Source organism: Echiichthys vipera, assembly GCF_963691815.1.
Source record: "Echiichthys vipera genome assembly, chromosome: 8".
In the NCBI taxonomy this organism is placed as follows: domain Eukaryota; kingdom Metazoa; phylum Chordata; class Actinopteri; order Perciformes; family Trachinidae; genus Echiichthys; species Echiichthys vipera.
This window is the reverse complement of record NC_139833.1, coordinates 30,581,074-30,604,833: the sequence shown is the minus strand read 5'-3', so window position 1 is coordinate 30,604,833 and position 23,760 is coordinate 30,581,074. Positions and strand designations below refer to the sequence as shown.

The following is a 23,760-nucleotide window of genomic DNA, read 5'->3' as shown; positions in this document are numbered from 1 at the left end:
GGGTTTCTGCTTTAGTTTCAATGCGCTTTCTCGTAAAAAAGGGTGTATAACATCACATGCAGGGACTACTCCACCCCAAACAATTGAATGTGGCAAGTAGTGTGAAAGCGTCTTGAGTAGTCAGAAGACTAGGAAAGCACTATATAAGAACAAGTCCATTTACCAGTCCATTAACCAGCAGTTCAAGAGTATGATAACAGCAAGGGGCAACACAGTTGCACATACTAAGGCTGGCAAAAAAAATAGTAGATCGTGTAAATTCGTAAGTGAAAAAATTCTGCATATTGTCTGAAAATAATTGATCGCCATTAATCCCAATAGAGTGATAATGATTTAAAAATGCAATAGCAACATCCAACCCACGTCCGACCTGCTTTATACTATATTTTCAGGGAATTCACTTTAAATTCACCCTATGTATAGCTTATGTATTTACTATCAAGATGTAGTGCCAGTGATGTAGTGGATTACTGTCGGACTCGAGCGCCAGTGGCTGGGGTTCAACTCCCGCCTGTTTTTCCATCTTGTCTTTTTTACCCTCATCTAGATGTTGTGACCATTATGAAGCACCATTACAAAGTTTTAGTAGACCACCGGTAATGTAATATGTAATTTCACTTCCCACATGATCTAGCCTTGGTAATACTTTACCTGCACATTAATGCTATGAGTTGATTTTCTATTCACAAAGTCCACCTTATGTTCTCTAAATGTACACTGATGGGGACATGAGTACAGTTAATTGCACCTATGAGTTTGGGGAATCGTATATATGGTTTAGAAGACTGTAGAATGTTACAAATGCAAAGGTGTAATAAACCACACTGTCCATAATTCCATAACCTTTAGTGAATATGTTTTCCATATTTGAAAAGAAATGGATTATTTTAAAACTACACATAAATGCACATCACATGAAAGACGAACCCAGCACCCAGAATTACCAGACCGATGCGCTGCCTCCACTCTACCACTGTCTCACAGAGTCGGAGCTCGGAAACATCACAGACCTATTGAGCGCTGCTACAACCTTGCGGATAGCACATCATACCGTATTTTTGTTCAGATTTTCGGCATCACCAACTGCATGATAATATGTACCTGTCGCACAGAATCGCAGTGAAATGGACACACTGCACAACACTAAGTGCACAGCCTCTTTGTGTAACATTGCCCTCATAAGGTCCAACAAGGACGATCAAATAGAGAATACCCTCTGATGAGAACCTGTATCTCTCCTACACGTAAAGGGATCAGAATCAGAATCAGAAATACTTTAATAATCCCAGGGGGAAATCATGGGAGTCTAGGAAGCTGCGCTAGGCTTTAAGTAGCCGATTTAACAAGAAAGTCTAGGTCTAAACTCTAAGTCTAAGCTGAAAACCTCCTCCCGACCAGGTTTGTTTGAAAGCATCAGTTACCATGGTGATACAGCGACATCATGTCACAGCTGACCCCGGCTTTGAGCGGAACATACCTCAATTCTCTCTTAGTATGCTTTTACTCCGACAGATAAATTAATGTAAAGAAGCAGGTTCTGAGAACAAACTGAAACTACACAAACTTGATAATGGAAGTGTGTGTGCCCAATGTAGCAAACTAAATTAATTTCTCCAAACCCTCAGGTTAGTTTAATCCGAGCAAGAAGTTTCATCTGTCAACACACGCACAAAAACAGCATAGACCAAGGCAGTTTCACAGTAGTTGCTGCCAATGCTCCAGCATGCAGGTGTGTGAGTATACAGTGCGTGTTGTATGAACTCACTGCTGCATGAATGAGAGAGGGAAAGTGAGTGAGAGAGGAAGCTCATTCCAGTGTAGGCCAGAGGGCACCGTCTATCAGCCAGCATCTGACAGAAGGAAACCTTGACTGGGCCCAGTGGGTCACTGTGGTCAGGACTGTCTGAGCTGGACCCAACAGCACAGGTCACATCCACAAATCCATGTAGCAGCAGGTTGGGTGGCATATGTGTTTAGATTTAAATGGAGGCCATGAGAGAGGCTGAGTAGCTATGAGCCACCAGCCCAATCCAAGCTTGGCCTGGGGAGGCAGGTGAAGGCTAGGAAGGGTCTATTATGGGTCTGTGTCAACACCTAGACAGAGCAAGCTAGGGGTTGACTGGAGCACTGGCTACTGTAAAGCACAGGCCTCCCCCCAGGTGAAGAGGGCAATGGAAAAAATGGTGGGAGAGGCATATTGAGGCTGAGTGGAGGTAGAACCCGGACATACCAATGGGCTGAGGACTGAATATGGGACAAAGCCTGGATATAAATGGATTTTAGGGTTAAGGTAAATAGATGAGTGTCAACAGGACAGTCCTTGTGTCAGCAACAGAAAACTGACATGCTGATGGTGTGTGTAGCAAAAGACAAGCAGAAGTGTGCCGGGCACATTCATTATTATCTTTCCCCTCTTTCTCAGCACACCACCACGCACCACCCCAGTCCCTGATTCCGACCTCTGAACTCGTCCTATCGTGTCTCTTTCCATACACGTCGGGAGAGAGAGGAAGCTGATGTCAATACACAAGAATGTGTAATCCCGTTCCTCGCGGCCTCACGTCCTCTGCGAGAAAACAATATTGTCCGTGAGGTCACAACTTAGGAATCCCAGAGGCTAAGGCGGTGAAAATTATGACATATTTTAATTAAATCTTTCAATTTGTGAATTGGCAGTTGGAAATCCCATGTTATGGCTTTTTATCTCTCTCCCTCCCCCTCAATCTCCCTGTTGGATATTATCTCTCGTTGCTCTTTTTTCCCTTTTTGTCTTCACTCTGTGGAAGCTTTGAGGTGTCAGTTCAACAAGTTAAGCTCTTTCGCTTCACGTCACAGCCTGACGAAACCTACGTTTGAATTGTAAGGCAATCAAAATAAAAGCGCAATTACCAATCAAGTGATCAAAACAGACCGGCTTAAGGAGACTTTGAAGTATTAATCCAAAGAAGTGAGTGAAAAATTCCCAGAGAGTGATGTAGGCTGGCCAAACTGTTTGCTGCTGTGGGGTAGAACACTATGACCACACAGGAGTGAAATACAAGTAACACTGTTCTCTGCTTCACCGTGAGAGCAATCAAAGCCTGACTGGATCTTTTCGGTGGACAATTCACAATATCAGTGTGGCACCGCATAAGTATGCACATGTCCATAAGCAGGACTCTGATGCACTATGGTATAGGATGTGTGAGGGTCATGGTTGGTTTCCATGAGTCCAAGGCCTCCAGGCAGCGGTGTATGTCTAAGCCAGTGAGTGTGTAAGTGAGTGAACAGCTGAGTGACATTGAGACAGCAAGAGGGGAGGAGTAAGAGACAGCAGTGCCCTCACAGGCCAGTAGATGTCCCTCCATGTTTATAGAGGGAAAGGTGGGCTAGTTACCTGACCACTGAGTACAGGCTACACTTGTAGTACAGGCTTGTCGTTTTATGCATTTTGCACTCACAAACATACACACCAGATCAGATCGGTCTGTTCATCAGTACGTGTATAAACACACACACACACACGCACACACACACACACACACACACACGCACACACACACACACACACACACACACACACACACACACACACACACACACACACACACACACACACACACACACACACACACACACACACACACACACACACACACACACACACACACACACACACACACACACACACACACACACAGAGAGAGAGCACTAGTCTACCTACTCTGATATAAAATAATGAAACACATATTAACATGTGTGTCGCATACTGTTTCAATTTCACACTACCAGCGTGACATTTACATCAAAATGTTTTAAAATCCATTTTAGCAGTCATGGCAGGAGAACATAAAACGCTCTGCAAGACAAAAAGCTATTTCATCCATGTCCACATGTCCATAGAATTCTAAACTCAATGGCCTCCACATCTTTACACCAATATTAGAAAGTAAAAAGATGATTAAAAAGGCTCTGTCACGTCACTGGGGTAGCATAAGGGAGCCACATGAGGTTTATAATGAGCAGATAGCCTGTGGCCTCTGGCTGATACATGTGTGATGGTCCATTCCATAGGTCTCTAAACGCTCTGAGGCTCTCTTACAAAGCAAACGCTAAACACCCAGTCATATACTCACATACAAAGAGCAAAACACCTACATAGCCATTGGACAGACACGCAACAACCCCAGGCACTCATACACATGCTCACAGAAAAGCTATATATGGAGGCACACACACACACACACTCTGCCACACTTCAGCAGCCATAGTCCTCGGTTCATAATTCTTCACATACTTGTTGAAACCGTACAGCTTTCGGTGCCGTGACCAGCTGGTCCTCTCAAGCATGTTAGTCATCTTTGTTTCCAACCGCTGAAATTTTCTACAGTGTTTCACAGACTTCATTGAATTTCAGACAGTAGGAAAACTTGCTGTCTACTCCTGACTGAAAGGTTTCATTGGTTAGTGACACACAAATATTCTGCAACGTTCACCTATTAGGGCTATTATTAATGAGACATTGGCTCCTACCTAAAAGAGAAAGAATCAAACAAACAACATTCACAGTGAATCATGGGCGATTTGGGCACATAAACACATTACAAGGCTTTTTCCACTTTGTTAGTTGGCAAAAAAAAAAACACCTTCATATAGGGGGTAAATTAAAATTCAAGAGTAAGCTAGAGAAGAAAAAAAAGAAACACAAACGCACAGAAGGCATTGGAGCCAGGTCATTGAGCAAAGAGTCATCACAAGCAGCCTATGGGAATTCTAAAGAATGTGATGAAGTACTATGTGCAAAACTGCAAAGCTGTTTCAGCAATCATATGACAATGATTGTTTCCTACAAACTACAATCCACTAAAAATAAATGCAACATATATGAATGTTGTACAGCTCAGAACTCTTGGTAAAGGCTGCCTAGACTGGTGAAGAAAAATACATAATTTTTTCTTATAACAAATAATAAATCAGTTGAGCTGTAGTTGCTACTAATATTAATATAATTCACTTTTATTCCTTAAAACTAAAACGAATACACTGAAACAATATGTTACTGCAGAAACCCAAACACCTTCCAACAATCACACACCCACCTACTACAGTACATACACACGCAACTGCCCCCCGCCCTTCTTCAGCTTCTTCACTCTGTCGATTACATCCAGCATAACAAGATCTGGGGGCGCTCAGGTTCCAAGAGCTGGTCCCCTCTTGTATATTTTTGTGATGGGATACTAATTCATTCTCAGAGGCTCCGCATAGCAGTAGCATGACACCGACTCTTACATCTGGCATTGGACACTGAACTGGAAGCTGCGCCAACTTGCAGTAAAAGTTCCAGGCCAACAGGCAGGGAGCAAGTGAGAGGGAGAGAGCAAATGGCTGTATTGTGTTGGGCCGCTTCCCCTCTGCCCACAACTTCCCCTGCACCATAATTTGCTCCTGGTGCTACAGAGGCTGATTTAGCCCAGTGGGACCTGGGACTGGATCCTGTTCTATTTGGCTGAGATGAGGATGAGCAGTTTGGGAGAGGTGAAATGAGCGTATAGGGAATGAATTGGGGTTTTTTAAGGGGGTGGCTGCAGTGATTAAAAGTATATAGGCTATGTATATGTGTGAGATTGTGTGTGTGTGTGTGTGTGTGTGTGTGTGTGTGTGTGTGTGTGTGTGTGTGTGTGTGTGTGTGTGTGTGTGTGTGTGTGTGTGTGTGTGTGTGAGTGTGTAAGAGCGTGTAAGAGCGTGTAAGAGCGTGCTCGTGCGAGAAACCAACTGCATTTGTGTGTTTTGCTCAGCTCCTGAATGACTGTCATTTCATATGGTGCTCCGATCAGAAAGACAGAGATGGGCCTGTGTTTGATTCATCCTCGTCTCTTCCCTTCATCGCCCTCTCCTGCCTCTATCCACATGGAGGGGATCAGGCCTGACAACAGCAGTCTGTGTTGAGTTACACGCTCCAGCTTTTGTTTGTGGAAAAAGCAGGAGGAGTGCACACCATGGTCAAAGTGATGTTAAATGTCCCGTTTAGGAACAACAGCAGCATATGGACAGACATAGCCCCTGAACAGAACAAGGCAAAAAGCAGAGCATCGTGAGATGAAAACGCTGTCTAAGGAAAAGCTTCAAAGGTTTGTGCACAGTCTGATTGCTCATAAACCACTTCAGTGCTTTCAACCACATTTTGTCTATGAAATATGACTGCTTCAGGAGCTATACTGACACACATGCTATATCGCTGTGAGACCTCAATATATATTTCCAAATTAATTTTGTTAAAACTGAATAATGACTGTAGGAAGATGTGACTTTTTTTGCTTACTGTATGTTTTGTACAACCTTTGCATGGTACATGGCAAAGCTACAGCAGAGCAGGAAATGAAGGGCCCTTAGCCATAAAAAGAGGACTGCTTCATTCTACTAATTTGTAGGTGTACAAATGAAGGGCAAACATTACAATTACAACCGTTGACCTTACATAATACATGCAAGTTCCAGCAACAGCAAGTGTCAAAGTTAGTTATAAATAAAAATAAAAATAAAAACTTAAGGTCAGAGACAGAATTGTCAAAGTAGAGATCTTACTCACCAGGTAAAATTGCTCCAGCCTCCCTGACATGAACACTGCCCTCCTCTCCCTCGTCCTCTTTATGTCCTCCAATTTCCCCATAATAGAGGGCAATTATCAGCTCTAAAATGCGGATAAACATGGGCAGCTGCTGATCAGTAATGGACAACTTGAGGCTCTCCACCATGGTCTGGATCTGAGGAAACACAGAGAAGAGATGGGTTTTGAGGAGATCTGATTTGTTAAATTATATGTTTAGATGATTCAGGTGGGCTCCTGCTTAATGTGAAAAGGAAGGTTTCATAAAAAAAGGGTAGAGCTGCCCCAGGTCCTGTAAGAACTGGTATGGATTCCCCTGTGGCTAACTGGTGGATGCTGAGAGTTTCATGTAGAAATGCAGTTTCTGATCCTGTTAAACAAAGGTAGAATATGACAAATAATGGAAGGTTTTCGTTGCCACCGTACTCAACGGGGGAATTGTTGGGTCTATGTTAATCACAAATAAGTCATAGATTGTGGTCTATACCTACTCTGTAAAGTGTTCTGAGGTACCTTTTGTTATGATTTGGCACATAGATAAAATTGAATTGAATTGAAGTAGATATTATATAGAGTAACAAGAAGGAAGTAGATACATCCCATAAAATAAAAACAATGTCAGGTCCAAATGGAAACAACTGTACCCACATAATATATGTAATGTGAATTAAGGTTTATGTTAATTAAACCACAGCTTAACAAATTCCATTTAGGCAGAGGGGTTTGTATACCTTTTGTATTATACGGGGTTGTTAAATCCTTAATAACAGAAGACGCAACGGAATACAATCAAAAGTGGAATTACCATTGCTGTTGCTTAACATGCTGTAACAGATGCAACTAGGGGAGACCCGGTACGATTGAAACACAGTGTTTTCCTGGAAAACCATGCAAGTCTGACACATCAAATTTCTTCACTACGTTCAGCACGCAAGACTGACCAACCCCACAAAAGATCATGTAATAGCACATACCGATCAAAAGTTATACCCGCAAACCTCTTTTTGAATGAGTTAAGTAAAAACCTTTGTGCGGTGGTTTTTGTGAAATAAAAAGTTGTGGTTTTTGTTTCATGCCATAATAATATCACTATACAAAAGATGAATTAGTACTTAAACCTGTCCTAAAATGTGCACCAATAAATAACAGGATGTACAACTGTGTATCGCTAAAAATGACATAGGACTGGGAAATAGTAAGTAAATTAAATGAAAATGTAGTCATCCAACTGGTATAAAAGAAGAAAGGTGAGTTTTAATCAGAATGTGCATTTTGACAATGTTGCACATGAAAAAAATATCATTGAATATCTGCTTCAAATGTCCCATCTAGGCGGGGCTTTAAAACAAATGTCAACTTACGTTCAAAGTTAAAAAACAGTGTGATCATCCGACTTATGCATTAAATTATTGATAAAGACGTTTAACTTAAAAGTGTTTCAATCGACCTGGCTCTACTCTACTCTAAACGTAGCAAAACTTGCGTGTGATTCTGTTCATGAGTCACCATGAAAACCTTACATTATTCAAGGTGACTAAACCACAAAGCTTGTTACTGACTATACAGTATGTAGATAGGAATAAGGCAGTTCTACTTTAATTCAGCCTGTTGAGAAGATTTGTTTAATAAATAAATGGGACTGAATTAGTATTGTAACTTTATAGTGGAAAGATGACACAATCCATTTTCCTCTCCTCTCCTTATTCTAACCTAAGGTTTCAGAGGTTTAAAATGCCTCAGCAGAGGAATTAAGATGACTTTTTCCATCAGAAATAGTTTATATGTGACTAAAGAAACAAATCTCTACCACATTAAAGGAACTAAGCTGAACTAAGACTGTGTGATTTTCAACAAACATCTTTCATCGCTCCACTGACAATGAGTAGAAAAATGATGGTCACTGCCTTTGATGCTTCTCCTGTGCTTTTTTTCTAAACAAATCTGTTACTATTGCTTTGACATTGTAATTTGAGATTGATTATCAACATCAGTGGTGTAGTCGAAAAGCTGCCGCTTCATGACATGAGATAGTTATCGAGGAAGGAATAGCATATTATCCTTTAGGGTGGCTTTTTCAAACCAACCAAAATGATACAAAGTGCTATTTTAGATAGGCACATCATATTATTGTAGCAGTATCTTACTTTTTAGTGCAGGAAGTAAAATCTCGCAAAAAAAAAAAAAAGCTATGTTCCATACATACACAGAAAAATGGACTGAAATAAATCAATATCCTGCTATTGACTTGAGAACACCTAACCTAACAAAAGCAAACAAGTGTACCTTTAACAACTGTAAGCTACACTTTTCCATCACTAGCATGTGTGATGTGTTTGGAGGATACCAAAATGACATCAGATAAATCCATATAAAACCTTTTCTAGATGTTAAACTTTGGGACAATAATGACGGCTATAATTTGAAGCTACTCACTTTGATGACAGATGGGATCTTGGAATTGATGTTGTCATAGGTAAAATGGAGACGCGTTCTGAAGGAGCATTTGTACAGCAGCGGGTCCTGGTAAAACTCAATCTTGCCACTAGCATTCCGCTTGTCCAAGCACACAGTACAGTCAGCAAAGTTGATCACTTTCCTCAGGACCAGCTCTGGAGCTTCACAGAGGAAAAAGCAAACAAAATGAATGTACATCAATTTGCACCGGACACATACATCAAACATGTCAACATACATGATTAAAGCATGTACAGTATGTGCACAGAAAAATGCACGCCTACAAAGAGATATCATTAAACAAAAACCAAGACAATCATGCACACACTAACACAGAGCAGACCCTGACAGTAAATCCTCATTATCTGTGATCTAGGGAATCAGGGGCGATGACACACAGCAGACATCACAGAGCTGTTGTGTAATGTGACATTTACAAGAGGTACAACCAAGTGGTTTGTGTTTGAGAGAGAGAGTGTGATTGTGAGTGTGAGTGTGAGTGTGAGTGTGTGTGTGTGTGTGTGTGTGTGTGTGTGTGTGTGTGTGTGTGTGTGTGTGTGTGTGTGTGTGTGTGTGTGTGTGATCATCAGACTGTCAGTTGTAACTGACTGACTCACCCCTGACAGAGTGATAACAGGGCTCATCATTTCCAGAAGTATTTCACTCTCTAAACATTGCCAGTCACTTCTGTTGGACCCACTACTACATGTCAGAATAGGCCTCCCTTAACAAGACATTCCATAATGACATCACATTTTTTTTGTCGATCTAGGCTTTTGTGACTCCTTATAAAGAGCCATTTTTTTCTTCAAGGTCATGATGGTAGTTGTAGTAACGTCATAATTATATCTATTGTAATTCTCTGGCAAACATGCGCAACCCAGGAGTTTGTACTATGCGAGTGCTTCTAAGAGAGAATTTCTAAGTGCAGACCAGACTGGCATTGCGTCCTCAACAAGGCCGCACCCCCTTCTGGGGGATTAAAAAACAGAAGATACAATAGATGTCAATGCATGTTTGTGTGCAGTTATGTCTTGTTGAACAAGTGTTTCATATACATGGCTAATAATTGTTTTGCAACATCAAGTGAACCTGAGTGTCTGCAATACCTTAATAAATTAAGGTTGATCGCCATCATGTGCCCGCAGTCTTCCCCCATCCAAGTGGATAACTGTTCTGCAGCAACCTCCCACTCAAGCTCCATTAGCAGTAACTGTCACCAGCATCACTTAAACATTTACCACACTGGCAGTGAATATTCACGTATCTTATGAGCCTCATACAGTATATCGGTGTGATAGTCTCAGGTAACGTACTACACAAAAGTTTTTTGCCATTTTCCCATTCCACGTGACTGTGTTTCTTTCACCCTACAGAGAATGGAAATCAGTTTAAAGAATTGTTGCATTAAATAAACACCTACTAGGACTACTTTAAAAGTAAGGTTACCAGGCTTGTGTGACAAAGTTCCAATTTAGCTCTGCATCATTAAAGAACACGTTGATTTTAAAAGGAAAGCTTAGGCAGTTGCAGAACACAACCATGGGACAAATCAAAGTTTATCATAATAGAAAAGTAATGGTGTAGTCTCTGGTTCTCCATGTTATATGTTCACAGCTGTAGTTGAAGCCATCCATCAAACACCACTGTAGTGAAGACTGTTGAGTGGGAATAGCTATAGACTAGAGCCAGTCAGTCACTGTCCAGTTCTGAGAAGTCAGTCTTGCTCCCATCGGGTGTCCCATTATAAATGAGCAACTTGGTTTAAAATCCTCATTCTTTCGTAGTTGCAAGTTGCAATCTACATCCATGTCTGTCCAGGCTTACATAATATATGTAGTGAAGACTTTGAAGGCATTAAATAAAAGTTATTAAGTCTATTTTTGGTGAAACCTGGATGCTTCACACACATCTCTCTACACAGATATTTGTGTCACCAATTCAGTATCTGACCAAATGTCTCCCCTTCTGTTCCTGAGTAATGAAACATTATGATATCACAGTGAAGTTGACTTTGGACCTTTTGGATAGAAAAGGTCATCGCTTCATCATTTTATCCTGTTACACATTTGTTTGAAATGTAGACATAATCTGCAGAGCATAGCAAATTCTAGAGTTATGGGCAAACGCGTATTTTGTGACCTTGATCTTTGACCTTCAACATATTGTATAATCAGTTCATCGTTGAGTCCAAATAGACGTTTGTGCCAAATTTGAAGAAATTACGTCTAGGGGGTTCCTGAGATATTGGACGGACAACCAGAAAACATAAAGCCTCCGGCAAAGGCTGTCTCCTGTTCTATTTAAAAGGGGCATGGTATGGTTTGTTATGTTATGTTATGGTTTTAAATGTGAGCTCTTTTTCGTGCCTACTCAGGATGGACCTACACATGGTTCAATCAGACTGGGGAGTCTGAATATGAGACCACTCTGGCAGGTGACATTAGACATTTACACAAAGAGCCATGTTTAAACTTGTCTGATATGTCAGTTTGACCTTGGTTTGAACTAAAAAAATTAAACACTTACTGTAGTATATAGGTTCTTGTCTCAGTGGATTTACTAGTAAATCCCACTACCAAGGAATGTAAGCAGCCATTGCTCACCAGTGATGTCCATGAAGGCCCTCTCCCATATATCGTCTACAGTGTAGCACTCTGCTGAGGTAATGTTGACCGACAGCACGATGTCATCTTCCACGTACTTAAGGATCAGGTTGTTCACTACAATATTCACGTTGTTCACCACACGCCTGATCAGACTCTGTACGTAACCTATGAACAAATAAGCAAGCACATAAGAAACATTAGAAACTGCACAAGCAAAGTTTAACTACAAATAGACACACATGCACATATAGTAGTAGCCACATTAGCATATATCTACTAGCATGTCAGGACACATTAAGTACTGAAACCATAAAAGAGTAAAATCCAGAGCCGCATTCCCTACCACTCTAGGCTTAATACTACTGACCCCTGCCATCATCACTGGCTCGTAAATAAGGGGGGGTCCTGACATGTTATTTTTCGCCTCAGTCTATCCCTTGGACATGTAAAGTGAAATAAGCTAAACATCCATAGGAAAACATTTTTACTCCTCATTCTGCATAAGCAGAGCTACAAATCCCGAATTAATTTTGAATCTCTGAAAAGGTCTTGACTCAGATGCAAAGTCTTGTTTAACCCAAAACTATGCATATGTTGCCTTAAAAAATCCTAAAAATAAAACAACCAGAAGTTTATACATATATTTACTAGATAGAGTTATTGAGGGCACAGTTAAACTACAGTCTTAGGAACACAAGGATTTGAAATAAAAGACATATTCAGCCAATGATGAGAATAAAAAAACAATAAAATCGATGACATGTATGAAAACAATACAAAATAAATATAGTGTAATGGCTGGACAAGTTTATGTCTTCACTTATTTAAAAGATGTTATACATTATGGAATGTGAAAAAAATGAGACAGGAACTTTGAAATGTTCGCGCAAAGGCTAGAGAAATCAATCTTGAAAAAATGGAAATAAACTAAAATTTAGAAATGGATCATTTGGTGAGGGTGAACGGTGGGGGCCAGTGGCTCTGTGGTGAAGAGGCGGAGGGATGGAGGAACCAAGAGCAAGCAGGAGAGAAAGAGCAGCCGATAGATTTGGTTTCAGCAGAGCTGGGGGAGCCATCCTGCAGTGTTACCAGTACCTCCTAATGGCCACAGTGACGCCCAGAAACAGAAGCTTCGCAGGAAAAACATACATGCTAAGGTCATTACTCAACGAAGTAAGAAAGAACTTAAAATATTACAGACAGGGGAGTTTCGTCCATAAAATATGAAAATATACAGTAATAAATCCTCCTAACCACAGGACCAATGGCATTATTCATTCCTCCTATGTACTGTTAAACACAGTCACTACAAGTTAAAATATATAAACCTTTAATGCTTTCCCCTTATTTTCCAAACCAAATGTTTGTCTTCCTGTATCTACATGCCTGGCCCAGGGCATAACAGAACCGATAATTAGGCAGAACTAAATGGCGCTGTTGATGAAAATATTTATATGAATTGGTGAACTGTTCTGCCACTTGTACACAGGCCCGGCAACGCATTAGCATAATCCAATTGACAAAATTCTCATGAGTTTGCTGCCTGACCAAACAGAGAAGCAGGAAGAGAGGATGACATAATATAAACTCAGCTCATAAACGCAATGTGTGTTCGTGACATTTGTGCGTGGCCTTGCATGCATGCATGTGCTTGTCTGAGTCTGTTCCTGGCCGCTTTTCTGCGTGCATGAATGTGGCTGTGTGTGTGTGTGTGTGTGTGTGTGTGTGTGTGTGTGTGTGTGTGTGTGTGTGTGTGTGTGTGTGTGTGTGTGTGTGTGTGTGTGTGTGTGTGTGTGTGTGTGTGTGTGTGTGTGTGTGTGTGTGTGTGTGTGTGTGTGTGTGTGTGTGTGTGTGTGTGTGTGTGTGTGTGCCTGTGGTTCTGGGGTCAGTCAGAAAGCTGCTGTCGCACCTGCAGCCTGGGCAGTAAAACCAGCACTTTACCTCCTGCTATTTCCCTCTCTGGATCTAACTTACCCATGTCAGAGTGTCTCCCTTGCACTCTCTTACACTTGCTATACCTCTTCTTGCCTCGCACCAAGTCTAGGGCCCCAATACGTCTCTCTGCGAGCCATCGCACTGCTCTGAACTTCTGTAAACAATTGACACAGCCAGCACCTGTGCTGCGGCCCACAGGGAAGGAACCCACTTAAAACTGTTCAACCATAAAATGACTGGAAAAACCAGCTCCTTTATGTGATCTCAGAACAGGCCAAGTACTCTCTTCTGTGCAATACAGGAAAGAAACACTATACTGTCCATGCTCACCATTTTTCCTGTATATGGAAAGTATTAGCAGCTATCAGCCTTGCCAGTTATTAACCACGGAGAGAAAGATTGACAAATCCATCAGATGTACTGTAAGTTGGTTTTGCTGTGTTGTCCTGCAACGTAATTAGTACAGTTAGCAATGTAGTAAAGAGAATACATATTGTTGCTACTATGCAACATAGCACCTTTAAAGTGTTGAGTTTAGTGTACAAAATCCTATAAATCCCTATACTATTTAATTTGTATCATTTATCTATAAATAACAGGAACAGGAACCAACACAGTGGTATAAGAATCTAATTTCCACCATGGAAAGTTTCCTGTTGGACCGTGGAAACACTACAAGTCTATATTATTTACAAGGTCACTATCACCACTTATGTTACCTATTAGCTTTAGGGCCTCTTATAGTAAAACTATAGATTCACAGAACCCAACCATGCATGGTACAGCAGGTCTCCAGAACAGATGAAAGCTCCAGCTGGAGAAAGCTCCAGCCTTTACCAGTATGGGATATTCTCTATCCGTAAGTAGTATTTCCCAGTAATACCAGAACAGCTGCTGTATTTATTTTCTGAGCAAAGGCCCCAGTACCAGGACAGCAGTAGCACTGGACCATGGATTTATCTCAGTAGTGTGTTTGCATTTCAGTCCATGCAAATCTCAATCTCCTACAACCATATGCTTAATTCTTGGGCACACAAAGCAACATAAGCACTCTCATATCTGACCTAACTACATTACAGTACATACATACACCAGCATGCTATAACATACACATTCATCATATAAATCAGAACTGAACATCCATTCATGAACAACATCAGAAATTAACGCACCTGCTTTCACACTGAACTTAGCCGATGTAAAAATGTGCATTTTGTGCTTTTGTGGCATGGTGGGGAAACAACACTACCCTCCAGACTAGTGTTATCTTAAGACATTGTTAAGCATTGTTATCCAACAAAATAAACATGGTTAGGACTAGAATTTCGACCCAGTATTTTGTGACCCAGCTCAATGTATAAGTTGAACAGGGGAAAACAGAATAAATCGTCTCAAATGCTAGGAAGAGGCCAATATACAAATGTTAGTGGGTTAATATACTTAATTCAACTATGTAGGTAGGACATAACTTAAACAAAAAATGAATATGATGCTTCAAAATGCAGTGTCAAAAATATTGCAATCAAATTTCCTCAAAAACAACAAGTGATGTGACAAGAAAGAATTTGGTCGACTTCACCTTGAGATACTGCAAAGACACTTCATACTGTCCTCATGCACTTTTCATAAAAATGAACACTTTTGTGGCTAGTTCAGCTTTGAAACGGCAAAATTGAGTATCTGTGATCCACCAAACTCACAGGTAGTGGGCTAAACCTAGACTCAAAATGAGACTTGCCACTATTAAATCTCTTTGAACTTATATAAAACAAAACACATTATTAACGGTGTGAATACAGCCAAAGCTGGATTCCTCTGGAATAGAGAAATGCGGTTCTCAAAAACAGTGGCCGCTGGTCCCCCACAAGCAGCAGTAAACATAATCACTCACAGAATTGCCCAAGGTGGAAGCACTTGGTCTTTGGTCTTTGTGTGGCTACCAATCCCATGGCATATGAATTAACATCACTATTTTCCACCACAGGGAGAACAGGGAGGATAAATTCATTCAACATGTGAGAGCTTAGGGCCAAATGACTGGATAATTGCTGGTGGCTGCTTTTTAGTGTCGGCATGTTTTGTTTTGGTTGTTTTGAAGGGAGGGGAGCAGACGCAGCACAGAGGTTTGTCGACGTAGATGCTGACGAAGAGGTAAGACTGGCCATTCCTCAGCGATGGTATCCCTGCTAACACAGGTCTTCGTTCACACACATATGTAAACACACTGGCACTCTACTACCACTTATCTTCACACATCTGCCTGTTTCCATCACTGCATTCTGAGGCAGAAGCATTGCAGTGCGACTAACTTCAAATTTGGGGAAAGAGGCATGTGGCTTATAAAAACGGGATGGAAGCCAGAAAAGGGATGTCCCAATCACCTGTTTTTGTCTCCAATTCTATTCCAACTCCTCCAACATTGAAATCTTGCTGATAGCAAGTCAAACCCAAACTTTTTATTATTATATTTTTATTAAATTTTCTCACAGCAGCAGCTCTAGCTGTGTTCACTCAGCTCAGCCCAGTGTTGTTAACGTGATGAACCAGCGATCATGTGCTCAGAGAGACGAACTGCAGCTTCTGTCTTGTTTTGTCTGCAGCTGCTGGGCAACGTTATGCTTCAACTGCAGGAGGCGGAGGCTGCACTGTTGATGGAAAAAGTGTCGATACTTTTACAAGTTTGTATCTAATCTGATACTAATTTTTAGTATCGATTTTTTTTGACAACCCTACACAGTAGTGATGTGTGTGTCAAAAAGTGTCAAAGCAGCTTTCAGAGTAGGTTATTAATAACTTACAAAAACATTGCATGCAATAGTGCACCATCTCTTCCTCTCCCTATAACACACAGGTGTACGGGTGCTGTAGCTTCTCTCTAACAATTGTTAGGAGAGAAAAGTAAAAGAATTTTGTTGTATAAAGTTGCCGGTTTGTGGGTCAGGTTGGGTTTGAGTAGTTAATTCACGGTGCAAATCAGCTCATGCACTAGACACTGATGCCTCTTTTGTTTCTGGTATGCCGGCGTTCTGAGTACAATCAACACTGGGCGGTTTTACGTCGCCTTTCTTGGTTCTGCGTAAAAGAACAAAAACTGCAGAACAGTTGAGGAATCTCTGCGTAAAAAGGGGCTTTAAGCAGATATGGAAATGCTACTGAGGACAACAATATCTGTATCCAACCATAACAAAAACTGTAATTAGGCAGACTATAACACGTCTACAAAAAGATACTCACTGGAATGAATGTCTATATTGCCTATGCGCACTGCCACTATAAGTGCTGTGGCCACACTTTCAAAAGATATCCTTTAACTACGTTCAAGACTCATGACAGGTTTGCTTTGTATCTTATTCTTAGGAAAACATCCTCTGAGTCATAGCAGGTTAGTTTTACCTCATCTACCTTTTAACCTCTACCTTTAAATTAGGAAGGCTGGGATTACAGGATTCATCTGCTTCCTCTCTGTTATGGAGGTGCTGCAACCTTTGACCTCAGAGTTGTCTCTAAAGCCTGTAATGGGTTGAAACAAGGTCCACTACAGTGTGGAGTGTGCACACAAATTAACACAGATACACACAAAAACATACACACAGGCAGAGGCACAGACACACCTGGAGGATCTGTTGGAGGCAGGCCCAAAGGGAGATGTTGGGGTGTGAGGCACCGTGCTTTAACAGCTGGGGAGGGATATTATCTCATAACATCAGGCCTGGAAATGGATCCTCCCAAGACACAACCAGCCAGGAGTATAGGTGCATACATTCATGCATACTAGGGCTCTGGGAGGGAGCCTTATGGTTGGGTCTCTCTTTTTTCTTTTTCTTTAATTTTTTCTCCCTAAAAGCCATATCTTTGTTTTACATTTTAGTCTGCTTTTTGTCCCCTTTTTCTTAGTTGTTTTCTCTGTAAACCTTTTCCCTATCCCTAGCAATTTTTTTCCCCAAAATGTTGTGTCTGAGAGGTTGTGCATCATTTTACACTCCTGCATACTTTTAAATGCAATTCAAAATGTCTGTGCCAGTACAAAAAAAGAAACAAAGTTTCATATATAATGTGAAGCCTGTGTATGTTTTTTCTTCCTAAAAGACCGCTTAAAATTTATACGAGGTGAGTGGTTGATGAGTGTCATAAATATTTTAAAAGGCTATTATCCAGCCCCAATAAAACAAGGACATTCTTTGAGGTGCAGTAGAGTGGTGGAGTAAGACGGGCATGGAATCCATGGCCCTGTAGGAGGCATGTGGTCAAGTGGCCTTGTTGATAAGAGCCATCACTGTGTGATTTATCACAGACACATCCCCCATTCTCTCTCGAGCTGATTTACACTGGTTAGAAATGTAGTACTACACAGCTCATCCCAAAAAGAATATTTATCACCATGTAAACAGTTATTACCTACATTTGAGTATGACACTGGACTCTGAAGGCACTTGGCAACAACACGACAGTGGATTAATTCCAATGATTCCCTAGCATTAGAGGCTAAAATAAATAAATAACTGATTTGTCTGTAGTGCAATACGTCCTAATCTCAGTCTGTGGCCCCATCCTCCCCCACAGAGGTAGTGCCTGCCTTGGTGGTCATTCTCTGAGCAGAGAGATGTTATAGCCTCACTGCCCCTAGGGCCATCACTCACCTGGGGGCAGATCCGGGTCGCTGGGGGCAGCCTGCTGGAGGCGACGGGGCTTGGCCACAGCCTTGGAGCTGTCTGAGACACTGCGACTGGTGGAGCTAGAGCCGCTCTCGTGGTCATCCTGATGAAAAAACAAACAAGAAGTCCTGTGAGGATAGGTAGTGAAGTGAACACGGGGTTCACAGAGCTCTACAGAACTGTTGCATTTAGATTTACTTTCATGCTTCATTTTAATCATAACCAGATTAAAGTAATACTTCATTTTACTGTAGTGTATTATAGGAGCACAATAGAGTATGGCTATGTGTACAGCTGCAATTTTCATGCTTCATCGTGCTATCTTACTTTGGTTAATCAGGTTGCAATCAGAGTAACTACATTTAATAATTCCACTATCTGTCACATTATTACCAACATGTATAAACAGCCTTGTCAGTGTCTTTTTTTCTGCATGTGCAACACAATACAAAATGGAGTGATTTTGTTGGGCAATGGCATAAGTGTTTTGAGGTAAAAATACAAAGAACAGTTCTTGTGTTGAAGTACCAAAACCCCAGTTGAATTTTCAATTTTACCTTGTCGAGCTGAAGATTTAAGCAAGCAGACTAGCACACATCTCCCCACACATGAGCAACACTGATTATTACCAAACAAATCATTTAAACTTGAGTTATGTAATGTAACCAGTATAATCTAAATGTCACATTAAACTTCTTGTTGAAGGTAATCGAATTATTGGTGTGCATGTTAGATGAGTATCTTTTCTCCTGCATAGATGTGTGCACAATGAAGAGAGGAGTGATTAGGGGAGCATCTACTATACACCACTGTTTTTGAACCTCCCGTCACACCAGTCCTTCACAATAACCTTCCATCCAAATTTAACCACCATCTCCACGAGTTCTACAAATAAACTCTGGTCCTTGGATGAGGGTGAAGGTCTCTCCTCCACAACATCCCATGTCATGTGCACTCAAGAGTCAAGCAGCCTGTTAAGCCCAGGAATGCAAGTACAAGATATCTGTGTGTGTTTATGTGTATGTAGGAATGACGAAGAAATGGACATCCCCTTCAAACATGAGCCTGAAGATAAACAAGATGTGCCAGTATTTGGGATGAGGAGGTTATTTATTGGTTCAGCTTGTAGAGAGCATCACCTCCTGTGACTAAGGCATGAGGTGCGATAAAAACAACAGGGACATGAGGACAAAACAGGACAGACAGACAGCTACTGCTGGGGTAGATACAATTAGACTTAGCAAAATCGAAAACCCCAAATGAACAAAATGTGATTGATATGCAATATAGCAATATGTTACAGAATAAACACTCTCCTAAAGCTTGAGGCCGAAAACCAAGGCTCTCATATCTGATGTCATCAAATAACAAATCATAGAGGAGATCTATTAACAATAAAGAGACTGACTTTGTGGACTTCTACTAGCCGATTGTCACCTTCTCCAGAGGCTCTTGTTTTCAAGTTTTACTGGAAGCTTGCTATCTTGTTTACAAGTTTTAGGAGGGACTTGCATCTTCACAGCTTTTGAATCAGCAGTTCATAATCATAGGATATGGGACTTAAATGTGTTAAATCTGTTTTTGCATACAGAGGTAAAATATTTGTCAAATTTAGAATACAGTCAGCTACTTTTCAACCATAAATGATCAATTTAAAGAATAAGAAAGAACACATACACCAAAATCAAAGCACAAAAGACATACTATGACCTAGCTCAAGTTCTACTCCTCTACAACTACTGTATATAACTGAACAAATACCTCATAGTCATATTCACAGTTGACATAAGCCTGCAACAGGATACAAGAGGAGGACAGCAAGAAGAAACGAAAGAAAGAAAAGACAGCAAATATATTAAAACCATTCCAAAAATAGAGAAATCTGAGAAAAAGGTGGAAAGTTCAGTGAGTTAACCCCCTGTATGGCATTGATTAGGGGTTACTGCAGCATTGTAACTTTTTCACAGTCAGCCCGGGCAGTAAGTGAGTCAGGCAATCTGGACAAAGAAAGGGGGCAATCACATGTGTTTAGCATTTAAACAGGGGATCAGCGTGGCAGAGTGTCTCAGGAGTCACCCCTTATCCTGAAAAATGTAAACACTGAAGGTGTCAAAACCAGATATATTTGGCTACTCCATGCCCACACACTTCATTCACACATGCTCAAATGAGCAAATGAAAACCCAGTCACAACTTTCATGTAAGTCACATGCTGCACATAGTGTGTATATATGTACCCCACACAATTAACACAAAAATAATGACAATGAACCCCTTTCTCTCTGTGCGGTTGAGTAATGAAGATTAGGTTTTAAACATATTTTGCATAATTTGAGTTGCGGACACATTGCCAGAGAAGCAAGTATCCCCAGTGCGGTAATGTAAACATGCAATTGCCAAAAGAGCCGAGAGAGGCTCTGGCAGAAATATTTACACTTTACTTCAGTAAGGGCCTTTGCGGTAGAGCTGCACTATGCAAGCAGTTTTTCCCCATCAGTGAGTGGTGGGAATTGGTAAACATAAGGAGAAGAATAATAAATACTTCATCAAGGTCCCAAAGAATAGACATCGGCAAATAATAAGATCTTGATTTAGTTGCTCATTATTCTCACACCATTTGTTAACTTGTCATCGCTTCAAACGTTGCATCTGCAATATTTACAGATATTACGATAAAAAAGAAAAAGGCTGTTTCTTTAGATGATGTAAGTTTGTAATGAGACATGCTCACATGTTGAGGTTTTTAGTTTATATCCCAATACCCTACTTGAGCACATTAGAATTAGAAACAGTCTCCATCCCCTGTAGACTCTCATATCTATACCAAACAGAATGCCTAGCCCTGCAGACCAAGAGTACATTGAGTTCAACGACTCTCAAACTGCCACTAAAGAACAAGACTGCCAGATTTGGAAGTAGCGCAATTAAGTGCTCAATGTCGCTGTGGGCTGTGAGCAATTCTCCAGAGGCAAAAATGCCTTTTCAGAGGGAAGCCCTGGGACAAATGAAGGCTGCCTCAGCTGCTGCTGGGTAAACCGATCCCTCCAATGCCTAGGCAGGGCACAGACAAGGAGGGAGGGATGGAGGATAGAGAAGGGGGAAAGACAGAAGGACCAGGAAAAAAAAGAAGGGGGGTGCTTCCCCTACAGGCATGTCAACTCAGCTGTTGACGAAAGATGACGGCAGCAAAAAGGAAAAGAGAGACAAGAGACGAGAGATGAGTGGAAAAAATGACTGACAGAAAGTTAAGAGAAAGTCAGAGCAGGAGAAACTTCTAGAGGGTAAGTGGGTACCCATGGAGGGTTAGGGCACAGGAGGGCCAGGTCTGACCTACGTCCCCTGCAGACGTCTGGCTCAGTTAGGGACCCAGAGGCAGTGTTCTGAAGGTCGATCCTCATCTGAGCTGCTCAACACAGGCTGACCCCCCCCCCCCCCCACCCCCCCCCCCCCCCCCCCCCCGCTTGCCCAGTACACAATTCTTATGAAATAAAATATGACATTTTCTTTACAAAGCAATTGTGAAAATTTCAGTTGAACACACAGGGAAAACACTGGCAGGGATTAGCATTTTACAACCCTTCATGCCAACAACTGCCTGAGCTTTGAAACCCAAACATTTCTAAAACTGGTCAATTTCACACAGTTTCAGCAGATTAATGGGTGCATGCAGAAGACCATTGCTGGATAAACACACTCTTTGTTATTGTTGTTTTTCCTCTGCAGGTTGCTGGCAAACCCATGCTGACATCAAAGCAACAAGCCTGGAGATTGGAGGCCAGGCAGTGGAGGGCGAACGCCTACAGAGTGAGAAAATAAATGAAGGAAACCCAATAGCTCCTTATCTCAGACAGACCAACCCCCCCCCCCCCCCCTTTCAAATCACTCATATACACACACAAACACAGACACACTCACTAGGGCATGACAAGTAGAGGCCCTGTCCCCCATGTAAGGGCCCACAGAACACCATCCCTGGGGAGGATCCAGCAATCAGACCTCCTCCCTTCTTCTACAAAAACACTCACAGACAGCACATTTTGCCATACATAATGATAGAAAAAATAGAAACCCTCTCTAATACTGGCTGCCAGAGAATGGTAGGAGACACTGTGAATGTGATGGGTCTGATTGTTTTTTCCAGAACAATACAGCAAACAATCACCACTGACATGATATATACATCCCACATTTAGCAGAGAGACCACTGGTCTGCTCATGAAGCAGTGCCTCTGTTCCCAGTGCTACTTGATGTGCTCTCTAGTCTTCATGTCATCTCGCCCTTACAACTTTTGTGCCTTCACATGTCCTTATTCCTTTCTATTTATCATCCTATTTGGGAAAAAGTATTTTACACACACCAAAAAAAAGAGATTTTTCTCTTTTCTTTATAACCTGCAAACCTTGCTGGTACAGAAAAAGTCACCGAACACAGATTTAGATTTTTCCTCCCCGTTGTTAAGGGTTCTAAATATTATTGTAGAGCTGCTTTTTTTTAATAGCTTCAGTACTTACAATATTGTCAAATACGGATATTGTATCGTTTTTAAATTCGTGAATTAAAAAGTAACAATGTATCGATATTTTTGATAGCCTGAGTATGGAGTATGGACTGGTAGCTGGAGAGGTGCTAGTTTGCCTCCTGGGCGCGGCAAAGATGCCCTTGAGCAAGGCACTAAACCTCCAATTCACTCAGGCAGCCCCCTCGCTCTGACACCTCTCCATTAGTGCATGTGTAGAGGTCCTGAGTAGGTCCAATGTAAAAAAAAATAATTTTCCCTCAGGAATCAATTAAGTATGTCTTCTTATTTATTTTCACTTTCATTTTCATCTCCATCTACAATCTATGTCCTTTTTATACAGTTGCTTCTAGCATACTGTAGCCTTCCCATTCATAACCAGCTAGTCTGAAGCTTGTTTAACAGTGATGACCCTGATTTTCATAAGAATGGTTTTCTGCTGGCACCTAGAGGTATGAGGCGTGAAAAAATGTCTCACTGTTTCAAACACACAGTCACAGTTTGGGATGGTTCCAGTAATGTCAAATGGTATGCAGCCATTGGTGACGACCCCACTGGAATGTAAGCTGAAGAGAACAGAGCTCATGGCAGTTGACTCAAATTACATTTTCTTAAACATCCCTTGGCTTCAAGCGCATCCATCAGCTCAACTAAAAATTAGCTGCTAATGGGTTTTTAATGAAACTGTAACAAATGCAGAAAGCCATTACACTATGATTAAAGAGTGGTTTCATATTCTACTCAAACAGGGGTAGACTTGAGAAGAACTGCAAGGAGAGAATGTCACACACACACTCCATCATATTCAAAGGACTCATAAATCAGCAAAAGCTCTTAATATTATTATTATACTCTGCAACTTGTATACAAATACCAACACACACAACTACACTACAAATGCACACTAAAGACATAATACTGCATGAAGACCCACACTCTAAAAATCCAGCTGGAATCCATGGCAGATTGGAGGGATTAGAGCCTGAATAGAGCCCAGATGAATATCA

General features: G+C 41.2%; 1 protein-coding gene across 3 annotated transcripts in view; it reads right to left on the bottom strand.

Moving 5' to 3' along the window:
* Positions 1-23,760, bottom strand: part of vps13b (vacuolar protein sorting 13 homolog B) — a 387,717-nt gene that overhangs the window by 346,641 nt on the left and 17,316 nt on the right. For all 3 annotated transcript variants that reach the window (XM_083918688.1, XM_083918687.1, XM_083918689.1), the window contains exons 4-7: positions 18,222-18,339; positions 11,647-11,814; positions 9,020-9,201; positions 6,569-6,743 (exon numbers count right to left, since the gene is read on the bottom strand). In XM_083918688.1, the coding sequence (XP_083774814.1) occupies positions 6,569-6,743; positions 9,020-9,201; positions 11,647-11,814; positions 18,222-18,339 (643 nt within the window). The remainder of the gene's footprint in view (positions 1-6,568; positions 6,744-9,019; positions 9,202-11,646; positions 11,815-18,221; positions 18,340-23,760) is intronic.